This window comes from Branchiostoma belcheri, unplaced genomic scaffold, assembly GCF_001625305.1.
Source record: "Branchiostoma belcheri isolate BF01 breed outbred unplaced genomic scaffold, Haploidv18h27 scaffold90, whole genome shotgun sequence".
Classification (NCBI taxonomy): domain Eukaryota; kingdom Metazoa; phylum Chordata; class Leptocardii; order Amphioxiformes; family Branchiostomatidae; genus Branchiostoma; species Branchiostoma belcheri.
This window is the reverse complement of record NW_017804576.1, coordinates 842,306-858,330: the sequence shown is the minus strand read 5'-3', so window position 1 is coordinate 858,330 and position 16,025 is coordinate 842,306. Positions and strand designations below refer to the sequence as shown.

At 43.4% G+C, this 16,025-nt stretch overlaps 3 protein-coding genes across 3 annotated transcripts in view; 2 read left to right on the top strand and 1 right to left on the bottom strand.

The window, feature by feature from the left end:
* LOC109487995 (sodium-coupled monocarboxylate transporter 1-like) overlaps positions 1-1,167 on the top strand; it is a 15,347-nt gene extending 14,180 nt beyond the window's left edge. The window contains exons 14-15 of the mRNA XM_019792137.1: positions 434-555; positions 905-1,167. Of these exons, the coding sequence (XP_019647696.1) occupies positions 434-555; positions 905-1,027 (245 nt within the window). The 3' untranslated portion in view covers positions 1,028-1,167. The remainder of the gene's footprint in view (positions 1-433; positions 556-904) is intronic.
* A 656-nt stretch (positions 1,168-1,823) lies between these two features.
* Positions 1,824-10,842, bottom strand: LOC109487983 (retinol dehydrogenase 13-like). Its single transcript, XM_019792119.1, has 7 exons — positions 10,640-10,842; positions 7,028-7,210; positions 6,624-6,815; positions 4,381-4,662; positions 3,512-3,661; positions 3,077-3,161; positions 1,824-2,413 (listed from the first exon to the last, which is right to left on the bottom strand). The coding sequence occupies exons 1-7, from the start codon at positions 10,683-10,685 to the stop codon at positions 2,308-2,310; spliced, it is 1,044 nt and encodes a 347-aa protein (XP_019647678.1). The 5' UTR covers positions 10,686-10,842; the 3' UTR covers positions 1,824-2,307.
* Positions 10,843-11,660: 818 nt separating this feature from the next.
* Positions 11,661-15,905, top strand: LOC109487984 (retinol dehydrogenase 13-like). Its single transcript, XM_019792120.1, has 6 exons — positions 11,661-11,799; positions 12,535-12,675; positions 12,869-13,060; positions 13,507-13,788; positions 14,851-15,082; positions 15,775-15,905. The coding sequence occupies exons 1-6, from the start codon at positions 11,778-11,780 to the stop codon at positions 15,872-15,874; spliced, it is 969 nt and encodes a 322-aa protein (XP_019647679.1). The 5' UTR covers positions 11,661-11,777; the 3' UTR covers positions 15,875-15,905.
* The last annotated feature ends 120 nt before the right edge of the window (positions 15,906-16,025 follow it).

Sequence of the window (16,025 nt, the reverse complement as noted above, 5' to 3'; positions counted from 1 at the left end):
TTTCTGACAAGTACGTCATCGTGACGTCAGCTTCCTCACAGGTACGTCATCGTGACGTCAACTTTCTCACAGGTACGTCATCGTGACGTCAATTTTCTCACAGGTACGTCATCGTGACGTCAGCTTCCTCACAGGTACGTCATCGTGACGTCAGCTTCCTCACAGCAGACCAGGCGGCTATCACCATGGTGCTGCAGCAGACACCCTGTGGTGTTGGAATACATTATGTAGCAAGCGGCAGGACAGATTTGGAAGGACTGGTCACCACACACACCACACACACATATATATATATGTGTGTGTGTGTGTGTGTGTGTGTGTGTGTGTATACAGTAGAATATATAGTCTGTTGGCCTAGATCGTTTGAATGTAAACATTATTTATATGCTTTGCTGGCGTTACCTCCTAGTTACCTGCGTGTTCCACCCCGCAGACCCGCAGGACCCCCGCGAGGTGAGCCCGCGGCTGATCATCCCCGTGTACGACCGGCTGTTCTGCTGCCTGCCGGAGAGGGTGCGCAGGGTGCTGAGATGCGGGGTCAGGTACGGAGAACAGGTGAGATGCGTTCTTATGGGTGTCCATCAGTGATATACTGATAGTGATATACCCTCACGGGACCTTAGCTCAGTAACGTATAAGATAAGAAGAAGAACACGGAAGTTCGTTTGTATTCGCTAAGAAGACGGGAGTAAAACTTCAACTTCGTTTTATATAACTTCGCATCGATGGCTTCACTTCAAACTTGAGATAAATAAATGGTAGCACAATCTGGACATGGCCACATAAAAATCAGATTGGTGTGACGAGGTGCCCCAGAACGGTAATTTGTGGTCATTCGCTTAAAAGACACACCGGGCTTTGACAGTCTAATCGTAATCGTGTTTTTTTCTTATTATCATTTCAGGACGCAGACGACACAAAGGAGCACACTTCAGCAGAACTTGAGGAAGAATCCACCACGGCAAAGGAGCAGGCTAACAGTACGGCAGACGGAAAAGCTCGGCAGCAAGAAGCGACGTCTCTGTGAATACCTCAGCACGCCTTTGGGAGAAAGGTTATCGGCAATGCCAGAGACTGCACGCGCGTATCTGTATATTCAAACTGTTGATATGTCAACTCTACAATATATGCACACTGTATATCTACCTCCGGTATGAAAATAAAGTACATGGTTGTCTTTTTGATTTGAGTCTGTCATCATTCCTTCATGACAGCGAAAAGAGTATGTCTTTAACCGCTTATAATTAGTTGGCATTGCCATGTCCATGTTGATACAACATTGGCGAATGTTTGATTAAGATACATGTAATGATTAACTGTGTGCGCAACTTCGATGTCTATGTCATAGTTATTCGATGCATATATTGTGTCCTGAACACTTCTCAATATTTAGTCATATAGACAGATGAAGTTAACGATTACAAACTTGGCTCCAGGCGATTTTTAGAAGTCTCTATTTTTACTTCGATTTGAAAAAGCCAGAAGGTACCACGCCAGAAGGTACCACGCCAGAAGGTACCACGCACAGTCTCGAGTAGGGTCGGTGTTCTGTGGACAGTGAGCCTGTGTGTCACCCTCACGTGGTTCTCCTGTGTCCCGCACAGTGAATGTTAAGTGTCTCATACCCTAATTGAGCCCTATAAGGCTGCAAATGCTTGTGTGCATATGTTGAAAAAAATAGCCTGCGTACGGACATAAACTAACCCCAGAATGGTACCCAGGGTACCCATAGCAAATAAACACGTCAACATCATAAAATGATTAACTTAATAACATGAATAACCAAATAAACCTGCTTAGTTCTAATTCTTTATTGTTTTAATCCAGATGCAGAACAGGACATATGAGAAATTCTCTGTAGAGCGATGCATTCTCTTGACATCATAACGATACTGTAATCTAGATAGAATAGAAAATGAACATCATTTTGTCGTAGAATGTAATTTGTACAACAATGATAGAGTTGAACTTAATAGCTACAGACAAATACAATCACCATTTCCATACTTCATACACCTAAGACATAAGGACAGATTTATATTCATATTTCTGATGAGTTGAGACAAACCTCTGATCATAAAACATGTCTACTCTTACATTTTTAACATCACAAAGAAGCGAGAAGTCGGGTTTCATTACTAGACTAAAGCACTATTGGCTCGAGTATGTATATCTAAAATGATATACTGCTATGAACTATCCTGCTTGTGACTTCTACCTAACCCAGTGGGTATGTAACTTAATGTATGCACAATACAGGTCTTCGTTCATCTTGACGTTGACTTTATTGAAATTGTAATGTGACCACTAGGTAGCTGACTTGAGTCCGACCATCCTCTCGCTGACGCCCCAGAGTCTGGCGGCTGCCTCGTCATCCTTGCCTGCCGCTGACGTCTCCTTGGGCACGCAGTCACTGGAATAAAACGAAGAAGAACTTCAATGCAAGACAACGGACCATTGTAGCAGGTAGCGTTACATATATGGGGGTTGAACCATTGCTGATATCCAAAACTTCCAAGAGGCCATCTAATTTTATTGTGAAGAATATTGGTGTATGTCATATAACCACCCAAGAGAAAACACACGGTCCAATATGCTAAACGTGCCAAAAGTTGGTGTCCCAAACCAAAAGCAATTTGTAACAACATCAATATTCCGGTATTGGAATTTTCGAAAGTGGCGCAAGCGAAACGCGTTCTAATCATTCTTTGGAACTATTGGAAGTCCATGTGATAACCGTTAGAACCCGGATTGCGGCCGGTGTTGAGCCAAATCCTTGAGTTGCCAGATACGTGAGAGGCCAGGTGCAGGCTAGCGGTTGGAGTTAGGATTAGGATTATAGTTGGGATCATTGTTCACGGCTAGGGTTAGAATTACGATTGGGGTTAGGTTAGGTTAGGTTTAGTCCCCCGTGGCCACATGACGACTAAATAATTATAAGACCCACCACTTGTCTCAGGTATATTGGAAACCCGAGTAGTGTCGGAGTCATGCATTTGGCAAGACACTGGATTGCGGCCTGTCCAGGTATGACATAAAATCTGATATCTCATCGCACGGCTGGAAGTCTCCTCACCTGAAGTACAGCCCGGTCGTCTTCTCCAGCTCCTCCGCCACCGCCAGGCAGATGCTGGTCTGCGCGCCCTGCTCCACGGTCTTACCTAGAAACGTTTATTGCAAATTTGTGCCCGGAGGTTAATTGCAAATTACAAAACATAAAAGAACGTTGAAACAGAGTATACTGATACTGAAGTCTACATGATGAAGGTAGCTGTCTAGAACTACAACTATGTCTAAAATTATGTCTGAAGGGTTTGACTTCTCTTCTGTAAACCATGGAAGATGTAATGTCCCACCTTTTCCCAAATTTGTGGGTTTTGGGAAGTAAAAGAAGAATATAGTTTTTTCTTTGTCTGTAAGTGTAGATAAATTGGGATAAATTGTAGAAGTTTGAATAGTCAACTCACTTCGAGCGTTATTTAATATGGAATGAACAGTTTGAAATTGTTACCGAACACGGAGAACACTCCCCCGACCAGCTTCGACAGCGCGGCGGCCACCAGTTCTCCGAACTTTTTTTGCCATTGTTCCCGCTGGAACCGCATCAGTTCTGATCCCATGATCACTCCGGGATGAAGGCAATTCGACGTGACTCCGGTGCCTGTAAACGGTATGAGGAAAGGTAGTCTTTTTTTATTGAATGAATGAATGAATGAATGAATGAATGAATGAATGAATGAATGAATGAATGAATGAATGAATGAATGAATGAATGAATGAATGAATGAATGAATGAATGAATGAATGACCTTTTTACGTTTGTACTCTTTGAAGGCAAGTACGTCAAATACTTGAATATTGACGGAAGTATTTGACGTAACTGGTCATGAATAAGGCGGAAGTAACAATATATATGTATTATCCCAACATGTAATGTTAATGACTAGAGGTGGTGACGGCATACTCAACACAGAGGACAATGCAATACTCATTTTCACATGAGTCAAGTGAGGAAAGTCGTGTGAAGTGCCTTTCCCAGGTTCACAATATCGGCCGCATGGCAGGGTTCGAACCCGGGACCCCTTGGTTCTGAGACGAGCACACTTTTTCAAGGCCGTAGTGGCAGTCGATTGCTGATCCACTGTGTCTAGCTAGGACACAGTATTGTAGGTTGTCAGTGGTCCCGTTTACCTTTCAATCTCTTCAATAGCTCCCTCGAAAACAGAACGTTAGCTAGCTTGCCTGAGATCGTACGCCTTGTGCGGACTGTAGCTATTTTGAGAGTTGATGTCGTCTAAGTCAAGACCACTGCTATATGCCTAAGAAGCCATACGACAATACACAGACTATCATCATGATTAGTTTTTCCCTCTATATCACCTTTCAATCTCTTCGCGAGCTCCCTGGAAAACAGCACGTTAGCCAGCTTGCTGCGGTCGTACGCCTTGTTCGGACTGTAGTCCTTTTCGTAGTTGATGTCGTCGAAGTCCATGCCGCTGGGGAAGGCGTGCACGAGAGATGAGACGGTGACGACCCGGCTGGGCGCGGACTGTTTGAGCTTGTCCAGGAGGAGGTTGGTGAGGAGGAAGTGGCCCAGGTGGTTCACTCCGAGCTGCATCTCAAACCCGTCCTCAGTCTCCCACCGCGGACACCCCATCACACCTGGAGGGAAGAAATCATTTATTCATTTTGTTTACTGAAGGAAAACATATTGTTTTTGCTCTGTTTCTCCTTCTTCGCATTCTCACCTACAGATGGGAAGAAATAGAAGAAGTATTATGTTTACCGAAGGAAAACATTGTTTTTGCTCAGTTTATTCCTCTTCTTCTTCTTCCGTTCCAAACAAATAGGGTCAATGACCAGGATCCGGACCAGACGTCTGTTACCATGGTAACTGGTGTTGGGTTACATAATGTTGCAAGTGCCATGCAGAACTGATCTCAAACCCGTCCTCAGTCTCCCACCGCGGACAAGCCATCACACCTGGAGATGAGGAGAAATAGAAGCAGAATTTTTTCATCATGTACTATGTTAACTTTTTTAATCACAGAAGGAAACATATTGTTTTTGCCTTTTCTTCTCCTTCTCCAAACACATAACCTTGACCAGGTGGATGTACGTCACCATGGTAGTTGGTGCTGCAGCAGACACCCTGTGGTGTTGGGTTATTACTAGTATTTAGCAAGTGACGTGACAGCTAAGTATATAGGGTTTGGTCGTCGCAGCAGGAAAACATGTTGTTTCCCATCTCGGACACCCCATCACTCCTGCAGATGAGAAGAAGAATAAGAAGAGTCGTGTTTAAAGTTTAAACTTTTTATCCAACACAAAAAATTCTCTCACCTAGAGCTTTCGACATTAAAACCGCGACGGGGGTCGACATCGTCTACCAGATACCTTTGACCCAGTGTTGACGTCACACTTCAAAGAAGCCACGTGACATTAGCTTCACTGGGTCAGTCTACTGAGGAAGACCAGAGTGACTGGTCGAAAGCTCTAGGTGAGAGAAGTTTTTTTGTGTTGGAACAAAAGTTTTAACTTTAATCATGTAACTACCAACACAGATGAACTTTCATGATAGAGGAAGAGTCGTGTTTAAAATGAAAACTTTTTATCCGACAAAAATGATGGTGAGCGCGGAGTTACTACGTCATGGGATCAGGAATGAAAGAGGCCATTTACATGAGGGCCAATGTTGACGTCACACTTCAGAGAGGCCTCACTGGCCCAGTCTAGTGAGGAAGACTATAGTGACTGGTCGAAAGGTCTATGTGAGAACCGTTCTTTATGTTGGATCAAAATTAAAGTTTTAAATTTAAACATTTGTAACCAACACAGATGAACTTTCATGATAGTATAAGTAGAGTCAGTTTATCATGTTTTCTTTCTCATATTGCTTTTGCTCAGTTTCCTACTCGTCGTCTTCTCCAAATACATAAGGTCAATGACCTGGACCAGACGGTTGTCACCATGGTGATTGGTGCTGTGTTGGATTACATTATGTAGCAAGTTGGAGGGCTGGTCACCATATATATGTATGTATTTCAGTGATTGCAATTGACCACATCGTAGATATTATTATTTTTTATTCCAACATGTAATCACCAGACGTGGTGACGACACACTCAAGGTTTATCAACTTATATTAATGCCGCCACCAACACAGGGGACAAATACATGACAGGACAATACTCATTTACACCTGAGCTGAGTGAGGAAAGTCGTGTAAAGTGCCTTTCCCAAGGGCACAAGATCGGTGGCATGTCAGGACTCTAACCCGGGACTCTAAGTTCCGAGTCGCGCCACTACGCCAAACGAGCCCACATCGTAGTTATTACAGTTATAAGACGCTTTAAAAGACAGTCAAACACCGTGTAGGTTCTTTACAACAATACATTCAAGGTGTTTGCATTATGGTAGTGCGGATGATAAAACGGAAAGTTCTCAGTGGACAATTAACTTTAGCCTGTATTCCAGAAACAAATCTCCATGTTTTTTCACGTAATTTTTATTCGATTTTCAAAGCAAAAAGAACATAAACAGACATGCATGGCACAGAATATATACTGCAATCAAAATGGATGAACACATAATTTACATAACAGAAAACTCATACACAGTACCTGCATTGTTGATGAGGACGTCCAATCGTGGCTCAGCGTCGTTGATGACCTTCGCAAACTGTCTGACTGACGTCAGAGAGGCAAGGTCAAGTTTGTGCACGGCGACGTTCTTGTTTCCCGTCTGGCTGCGGATTTCTTTAGCGGCCTCCTCCGCTTTCTCCAGACTTCTGCAGGCCAGAATCACGCGCGCACCTGGAGAACAGGGAGAGAAGTGAAGGAATGCATGGATGCATGGAAACAGCCCTTTATAACTTAATAATTAGATGCATGGACATTCCTAGGAATTGTGCTGTGGTTTCTGGAAGATGCATGATTTTGCTTTTATTTAGTACATCTATGTGTCTGCATGTATCAGTAGTAGCCTGGGTCGTTGTACACACTCACAATATGTGGCGTAACCTTACCTCTCTCCGCCATGTCTCTTGCCGTGACCTTGCCGATGCCCGTGTTCGCTCCTGTGATGATGACAGTCTTGCCGTCCAGCCTGGCCCGACTCTCGCACACCCCTCCTGCTGCCCACCGGCGTGCTGGCACGTACAGCACTGCTGCAAGGACAAACAACAGCCACCATGGCACGTACAGCATAGCTGCAAGGTCAAACAAATATCAATCAATTAATCAATCAATCAATCAATCAATCAATCAATCAATCAATCAGAACTGGTTTATTGATTAAAAAGGCGTTTCAGCCATCTGTATATTTCGTACTTTTCTGCACATTTAAAAGTGTTCACAATAGTTACAATAAAATTTTAAAATAGTCAGCATGGCACGAATGGCACAGCTGAAGGTCAAACAAAAGACAGCATGACACGTACAGCACAGCTTCAAGGTCAAACAAGGCATGGTCATCATTGCATATATCACACAGCTGCAAGGGCAAACAAGGAATACTAGTAGTCAGCATGGCACGTAACTTTACAGCATAGCTGAAGGTCAAACAAAACACAGCATGGCACGTACAGCACAGCTTTGTTTGTTTTTATTACGATCCACAGGGACCCCAGAAAGTGCGAAATGGACGAAATGGAACGAAACGAAATGTGTATGAAGGAAAGCCGTTAAGCCGTTCGTACGTTGGAACGGCGACGTCAGTGTCCGCTCGATTTATTCTTAACGCACCCTGATCAATCTTATAATGTTGCGGTTCTTAGAATACCATCAATATTAACGTTGCCGTTTGGACGTCGAGCGGACACTGACGTCGCCGTTCCAACGTACGAACGGCTTAACGGCTTTCCTTCATACACATTTCGTTCCATTTCGTCCATTTCGTTTCATTTCGCACTTTCTGTACACCGATGTGGGGACAGGATCAGTGCTTAAGCACTATTCTTCCTGGGGTCAAGCTGCAAGGTCTGACAAGAAATCAATCAATCAAATCAATCAATCAAGACTGGTTCATTGATAGAAAATCAATAGGTTATTGATCATGAGTTATGCTGTCAAAAATCCAAACGCTTCTTTTCTCGGCGATGGTACTGGTGATTATGTGTATGTCATATCATCTGAATGAAAAGAAAACCAATCTACACAAACGGGAACGACTTTATTTTGCTTTCTAATTCCTTGTGCTGCATGCAAGCAACTACAGTCTGCGCTTTTCTGTACTGTACTTTTAACCTTTACGACATTTGCATTCATTACCTTGCAGTTCTATATATGGCGTATTTACTATTGACCGTCCGGTCAATGACCCCAGCAGAGTACTACTGAACCTAGCATGCCCACGGTGAGTGGGCGTAACTTCATCTCTTTCAATGTTGATTCTGGCTTGCTTGATGTTTGCTTCAGCAAAATACGGGAATACAGTACATAGACTGGCAAGAAAGAAAGGCAATGTTTGATTTTTTCAGCCCCTTGGTTAACTTAAAGGCCTCAAGCCAGAGGTCAGCGAAAAGACCACATTTTTATTGATACAACGCAAAATCAACCAAATTTGTACAATTTAGGTGCAGATTAACAAGGAAATGAACTATATAGTAACTTAGTAGAGCCACTGCATGCATGCCCATTAGAAGGAAACACAGTTAGCAGGTTAGACTCGTTTCCAGCCTATCGTGCAGTGGTTGGGGGCGTGTTCTCTTCGGGGCTGCAGGAGCTCTTCCCCGCCCGCCACAGCTAGGTTCCCCGGTAGGTTTTTAAAGACGAGAGTTTGATCCCGTTATCATACTAGACTTTTAAAAACCGGTTGAAACCGCTAAATAATTAGCGGAGGAAAACCCGGCTAAAACCCTTAGCGTTTATACCAGACGTTTCATGACCGGTTTTGTTAAAATCCTGTCCGGTGAATATTCAATTAATCGGCCATGACTGCAGTTTGAACAAGCAATAGACATCTTCCCTCCATGAACGAGGTTGGTGTTGTTAGGGTTCTTTTTTATGTTATCGCATGTGTTCATTGTTAAAACATGACAGCTGGGTTTAAATTTAATTGGACGTTATATGGCCATGAATAATGAGGGAGTTGCTTTGTGTTGGTACAATTTTAATTTTTATCATGTAAGTACCAACCCAGATAAACTTTCAAGCGAGTTTTACAGTGGCCTCCTGTCGGCTTCACAGACTACCAGAAGTGACATGCAGACTATCACCATGAAAAATGGTATTTCCTAATAGCCTGAGAGACATTTGTTTCCCTGGTGGTAGGAGTGCAAGGAGTCAAGTTACGAATGCACAACACCCAAGCTCCCTGTCCAAACCTAACCCCACAGGTCTCAAGTCCTTATCTATGGCAGCAAATAATAAATAAGAAATGCACAGCATACCTTGCAGAATAAGCTACACTACAGATCTACAACCACCAACTATTATGGACACTAAAACACAGAAACTAAAAAAATACCACGAATCAAAGATAATCATAATCAATCATGCAGAGGTGAGGTCATTGACCTCTCAATCACAACACAAACAAACCACCCCATTAGCAAGGCCAGCAGGTCAATGACCCAAAAACCAGACCAAAGAAATATATAGCCTGTCAAACAGGAGGTAAAAATAGTTGTGTCCCAACACAGACCACACTACTATAAAATAGGGGTGATATTGTAGAAATCCTTTTAAATTAAGCAATACAAATATACAACAACCTGCTAATGCACTCTAAAACACAAAGAGACTCAACAACTACCCACATACCAAAAATTATACCAAACCATCCACCAGATTTTCCAAACATTCAACACAAAAAGACCAATGTTAAACATTTTGTAAATATCAAACGCAAACAGCTAGGAAACCCAAATTTAAACCACTAAACCATAATAATAACAACTACATGATACCTTAATATCGCACAAACAGTCCATAACGCACCAATAATAGAATAAAAAAATTAAACTGCAGTACCAAGGTCAATCACCAGGGGCTCAAAGTCAACCTACACAATCTCCAAGGCCCCATCCATCAATCTGCCAAATATCATACAGTTCCTTTTCACCGATCTTCAGATATCAGACCAAAACATGAAACGGACCAAAAACAATACCCCCATTACATGGAGGGTAATAACCGTTCCTCCCGCTCTTCCGGTTGTTGTCGCCTTCTTGTATGCCGTCTTCAGGTTACCGTCTTATGCCGTCAAATCAACTCTATCACAAGCGTAACTCATATCATTCGGCCTGTTGAGCTGGACGGGGGGAAAATATTAGATCTCCGAATACTGAAAGAAAAGACAACCTGCCCCAACCGCGATAGACTGGGCCGCGTATACACATACTTTAACGTATACCTGCCGCCGGTAACCGATAGGTGGTCATTGTACGGTGACACACCTATGAGGGCCTGCAGGGGGGGGGGTGATTACGAATGACGCAAAATTTTCGCCGCCTATTACGAATTACGAATTACGTTAAAGTCTCAGAGCTCAGGTTACGACTTTACGATTTGCGGCTAATGTCCAATTACGAATTACGTTGATTTTTGCGGAGGCTGCCTACGAATTACGAAGTCTAAAACGGCCTGATTACGCCTTACGAAAAAGGGCTTGCAGGCCCTCACCTATAAAACCTTACCTGCCGCCAAGACGGCGACTGCAGTGATCCTCAGAAGACTCGGCATGGTGAGATCTCTGTCAGTGTCAGCACACAGGCCGGTCACGATGTATATTAAGTCCCAAGAAGTTACGTTGACTCTTAAAGATCAGAGAAAAGTCAGCCCTGTCCTCGACTAGCAGCACACTAGACTAGTAATGTTTAACTTCACAATTGACCCGTGAGTAGTGTTTGCCTTGCGTCACGTGGTGTCATTGACCTAGCGGGCACTTGTCACTCGCCCAAGTGAATGTCCTATCGTACATCTTTAACTGCGTCAAGAAGCGAGAAGAAGCTGAACCTGTAAATAGTAGATCACATTAGTTTATATAGTATGTAAGTGTCATTGCTGTATTCTTTTCCCTGTTTACCCATGACCTGTACTTAGCTCGTTAGAGCACAAGCGTACAATAAAGGTCTTTCATTAACAGTGCCCAGTTTAATTCCGGAATTCCAGTTTAATTCCGGACTAATTCCCATATCTCAGCAACCTGACGTCTAGATGGGCTAATATTCTAAGATATAGGTAAAAATGATGTAAGAAATATGTTGTAGCCATCGGTGACCCCTTGGGAATTAACCCAATTCTGCAGAATTCTGGCTCTAGTTCCCAGAATTCTGCAGAATTGGGTTAATCTGCAGAATTCTGGGGACTGGAGCCAGAATTCTGCAGAATTCTGGCTCCAGTTCCCAGAATTCTGCAGAATTGGGTTAATTTCCTAGGGGTCACGATTCATTCTCCAAGCAGATCCCTATCGGTGCCAAAAAGACAGTATCAAATTGGCCAGGCAGTATCCATTAGCCAGAGAAGCTCCGCGTCCTATCCCAATTATAGGAAATTCCGAACCAACCAACCAACCAACCAACCAACCAACCAACCAACCAACCAACCAACCAACCAACCAACCAACCAACCAACCAACCAACCAAGTCGAGACGGCCAAAGGTCAACGGCCTGTAGGATGTTGACCTATTTCCTTGTGTTCAACGTGTTCCAAACAACTACTAAGCAACACAACGTACTACTGTACCGGTAGTTCCGATTTAGTCCTGTCTACTACACTTTCTACCTCAGGATTTGACGGCAGGGACACCAGTGTCCATCCAGGATCCATCTAGCATGGGGCTTCTTTCTAGAATTGGTGCGGTCTTAGTTTTAGCGGCAGGTAACGTTAAGACCATTACTAATACTGTTACCACTAGCATGACGCCCCCCTCCCCACACTACCATGTCCATCCTAAATCAAAAAATCAAGGACATTATATCGAGTTCAACGTCATCAACAACATGCAGTAACGTTAAGAAGGACCTTTATTGTACATTTGTGGCATTAACATCACTTATATAAGCTACAAGTACAGGTAATGGTGATTAAGTTCTATGTACATTTTTTTACAAGTATCTAAATAGTACATAAGTACAGGTTCAACTTCTCTCTTTTTAATAAAGTTGTACGTGTAAGAACAGATGTCAGCACATTGAGTCAGGGTGCTATTAATGTGGTGTCATATTTCTTGCTTGACCTTGCAGCTGTGCTGACTATTTTATATTATGACATTGCAGCTGTGCAGCTGTGCTGTACATGCCACGCTGGCTCTTGTTTGTCCTTGCAGCAGTGCTATTTCATGTTTGACCTTGAAGCTGTGCTGACTATTTCTTGTTTGACCTTGCAGCTATGCTGTTCCTTGTTTGACATTGTAGCAATGCTGACTGTTCCCGTGTTTGACCTTGCAGCTGTGCTAACTATTCGTTCAACATTTGACCTTGCAGCTGTCCTGATTATTCCTTGTTTGTTCTTGCAGCTGTGCTGTTCCTTGTCCCTTGTTCCTTGTTTGACCTTGCAGCAGTGCTGATTGTTCCTTGTTTGTTCTTGCAGCTGTGCTGTACGTACCAGCGCGCCGGTGGGCAGCAGGAGGGGTGTGCGAGAGTCAGGCCAGGCTGGACGGCAAGACGGTCATCATCACGGGAGCGAACACGGGCATCGGCAAGGTCACGGCCAGGGACATGGCGGAGAGAGGTAAGGTTACGCCACAGAGTGTGTACAACGACCCAGGCTACTACTGATACATGCAGACACATAGATGTACTAAAGCAAAATCATGCATCTTCCAGAAACCACAGCACAATTCCTAGGAATGTCCATGCATCTAATTATTAAGTTATAAAGGGCTGTTTCCATGCATTCCTTCACTTCTCTCCCTGTTCTCCAGGTGCGCGTGTGATTCTGGCCTGCAGAAGTCTGGAGAAAGCCGAGGAGGCCGCTAAAGAAATCCGCAGCCAGACGGGAAACAAGAACGTCGCTGTGCACAAACTTGACCTTGCCTCTCTGGCGTCAGTCAGACAGTTTGCGAAGGTCATCAACGACGCTGAGCCACGATTGGACGTCCTCATCAACAATGCAGGTTCTGTGTATGAGTTTTCTGTTAAGTAATTATGTGTTCATCCATTTTGATTGCAGAACCTGTGCCATGCATGTCTGTTTTAATATGTTCTTTTTGCTTTGAAAATCAGTAAAGTAGGGGTAGTAGTAGTAAAGTAGGAAAATTTGTATATATACTATGTCCGCGGTGGGAGACTGAGGATGGGTTTGAGATCAGTTCTGCATGGCACTTGCAACATTATGTAACCCAACACCAGTTACCATGGTGACAGACGTCTGGTCCAGATCCTGGTCATTTGACCTCATTTTTTTTGAACGGAAGAAGAAGAGGAAGAAACTGAGCAAAAACAATGTTTACTTCTTCTATTTCTTTCTCATCTGCAGGTGAGAATGCGAAGAAGGAGAAACAGAGCAAAAACAATGTTTTCTTTCAGTAAACATAATGAACAAATGATTTCTTCCCTCCAGGTGTGATGGGTTGTCCGCGGTGGGAGACGGAGGACGGGTTTGAGATGCAGCTCGGAGTGAACCACCTGGGCCACTTCCTCCTCACCAACCTCCTCCTGGACAAGCTCAAACAGTCCGCGCCCAGCCGGGTCGTCACTGTCTCATCTCTCGCGCACGCCTTCACGAACGGTATGAACTTCGACGACATCAACTACGAAAAGGACTACAATCCAGAGGAATCCTACCGCAGAAGCAAGCTGGCTAATGTGCTGTTTTCTAGGGAGCTTGCCAGGAGGCTAGAAGGTAGGTCATGCTAGCCTGGAGGCCCAGCCCTGCTAGGTTTAGACTCACGGGATATGCCACATTTGCATGTCAACATGAAATCCATTTGAAAGTTCATCTGAGTTGGTAAATTACATTATGAAGAATTTAAACTGGAGGGGGTTAGAATCTTGGATACCGAACAGGATTACTTCAAGAGAGGCATAAAAGAGGCCATATACATCAGGGCACTTGAGTTTCGCTCAACCGAGACGGGGGGCGATATCGTCTTCAGACAACCTTTGACCCTTTGCTGATGTCACACGTGGGAAAAATCACGTGTCCACAGCATTTGGGTCAGATAGCTGAGGAAGACTGAGTGATTCAGTCGAAAATTCCGGTGAGTAAAATTTATGAGTTGGAGAACAGTTTAAATTCTTCATAATGAAATCCGTTGGTACTGGAAGTTACAACAAAATCACCATGTGCAAACATCGAGGTCACAAGCAATTACACATAATATGATCATGAAAACAAGTTACAAGCAGTCAAAACAAGTTATCGTTATGTCAAGAAGGGTCTGAAGCACAAGCTGATATTCGAGGGAAATGTCAATGAACAAGCACTGTTGTTTGTAAAAAAAAACACATAATAACTGCTTTTTTAGCATCAAAAACTTGACGCACTGAAGAACATCAAGATTTTGACCTTTCCAAACCGTGCAGTCAGCGTGCAAAATACCTAGTTGCCCTGAGTTGCTCCGGGCAACCAAATTTTACTTGGGGCAACCTATTTTTGAACCTAGGTAGTCCAGTATGCTACTTGAATTTTAAGAATGCCCCCCCCCCAAATCATGCCCACTTGGCTTGCACCACTGTATCCGGCAGATGCTTTTTAATTTTAGGTATTAATGGCTATTACTAGTATTAGATAACTAAAGGCTGTTAGAAATATTGTCAAAGGCTTATGTATGTAACATTGCTTAATTTGAGTAACTTATAGGTGGGGCAACCTAAAATTCTGATGGGCAACCTAATTTTTGCCTGGTTCAAAAAAGTATTTTGTACACTGACATCAAGATTCTGACCTTTCCAAACCGTGCAGGGACTGGAGTCACCTCCAACTCCCTCCACCCGGGAGTCATCTACACAGAGCTGGTCCAGCATCGAGAGGAGCGCATACGTGGGGCCGTCGGTGAACAGCTGTCCAAGGTGGCCAGTAAGATCATGTCAGGCTTTGTTGGTGTGTTTGGAAAGACGTTGGAGGAAGGTGCCCAGACCACCATCTGTTGTGCAGTAGCCGAGGAATGGGAGAACACAACTGGGCTATACTTCAGGTAGGTCACACAAAAAAAATAATAATAATAATAATAGTAATAAACTGGTGGACGTACCAACTACTATGTACCTAATACATATATACTAGCTCAGAAAAGAACAAGGAACAGCTATGCCTTCAGGTACCAGAGTTATCAACCAAGGACTGAGGTGTTCAAAAAACTCATTCTTTCCTAAATAAGCATATTAAGCAAATCTTGTGCTTATGTATGCAAATACATTATTTTATTGTTTTAACACTATATTGTAAACACTTTTAAGTGCAATATATGTAAGGCCACACCAATTTAATTTCTTGGTTAACAGATTCGCCCACATTTTTTTCCTGATTTGCAAATAAAAATAAGAATTCAGAATCAACTGAAAAATGCTCATATTTTGCCCTGAACAGTTGAAAACAGTCCTTTTCTTCCTGGTTGTTACAGTTATTCCATCTTTCAATGCAGTGGTATCATTAAAAGTTCAAAATTCATTGTTTAGATTTTGAACCAGCCTGGTGTGTTGACTTTATGGCTCCTATCGTACCATTTTGGGCCATAATAGGATGCCTAGGCCTGTTTTTATTTTTTAATTTTTTTTCGCCCACCCGCTCCATTATTTTTCTAGAAAAATCTGTTAACCAAGAAATTGAATTGGTGTGGCCCAATGTACAGAAGGCATAACTTAGAACATGTTTGCCTCCCCTGTGCAGTGACTGCGTGCCTAAGGAGACGTCAGCAGCAGGCAAGGACGACGAGGCAGCCGCCAGACTCTGGGACGTCAGCGAGAGGATGGTCGGACTCAAGGCATGATGTCACACAGGGTCATGCCTGTAGCCAGGGGGGTTCGAAGAACACCCCCCCCCGTAAGGCTCGGATGTCCACTTTTTGGTCTACTTTTTATCTAAAGGTCCAAGATTTCTCTTTAGATGGACTGATTCGTATCATCAGCGGGCCTGGAATG

What these genes read in the sequence shown, in the direction of transcription:
- LOC109487983 (XM_019792119.1), bottom strand. Translation starts at nt 10,685, where the DNA reads ATGCCGAGTCTTCTGAGGATCACTGCAGTCGCCGTCTTGGCGGCAG. An exon ending in AGTCGCCGTCTTGGCGGCAG is followed by an intron (nt 7,211 to 10,639) that starts GTAAGGTTTTAT and finishes TTGACCTTGCAG; the next exon opens with CTATGCTGTACGTGCCATGG. An exon ending in AAGAGACATGGCGGAGAGAG is followed by an intron (nt 6,816 to 7,027) that starts GTAAGGTTACGC and finishes CCTGTTCTCCAG; the next exon opens with GTGCGCGCGTGATTCTGGCC.
- LOC109487984 (XM_019792120.1), top strand. Translation starts at nt 11,778, where the DNA reads ATGGGGCTTCTTTCTAGAATTG. An exon ending in GGGGCTTCTTTCTAGAATTG is followed by an intron (nt 11,800 to 12,534) that starts GTGCGGTCTTAG and finishes TTGTTCTTGCAG; the next exon opens with CTGTGCTGTACGTACCAGCG. An exon ending in CAGGGACATGGCGGAGAGAG is followed by an intron (nt 12,676 to 12,868) that starts GTAAGGTTACGC and finishes CCTGTTCTCCAG; the next exon opens with GTGCGCGTGTGATTCTGGCC.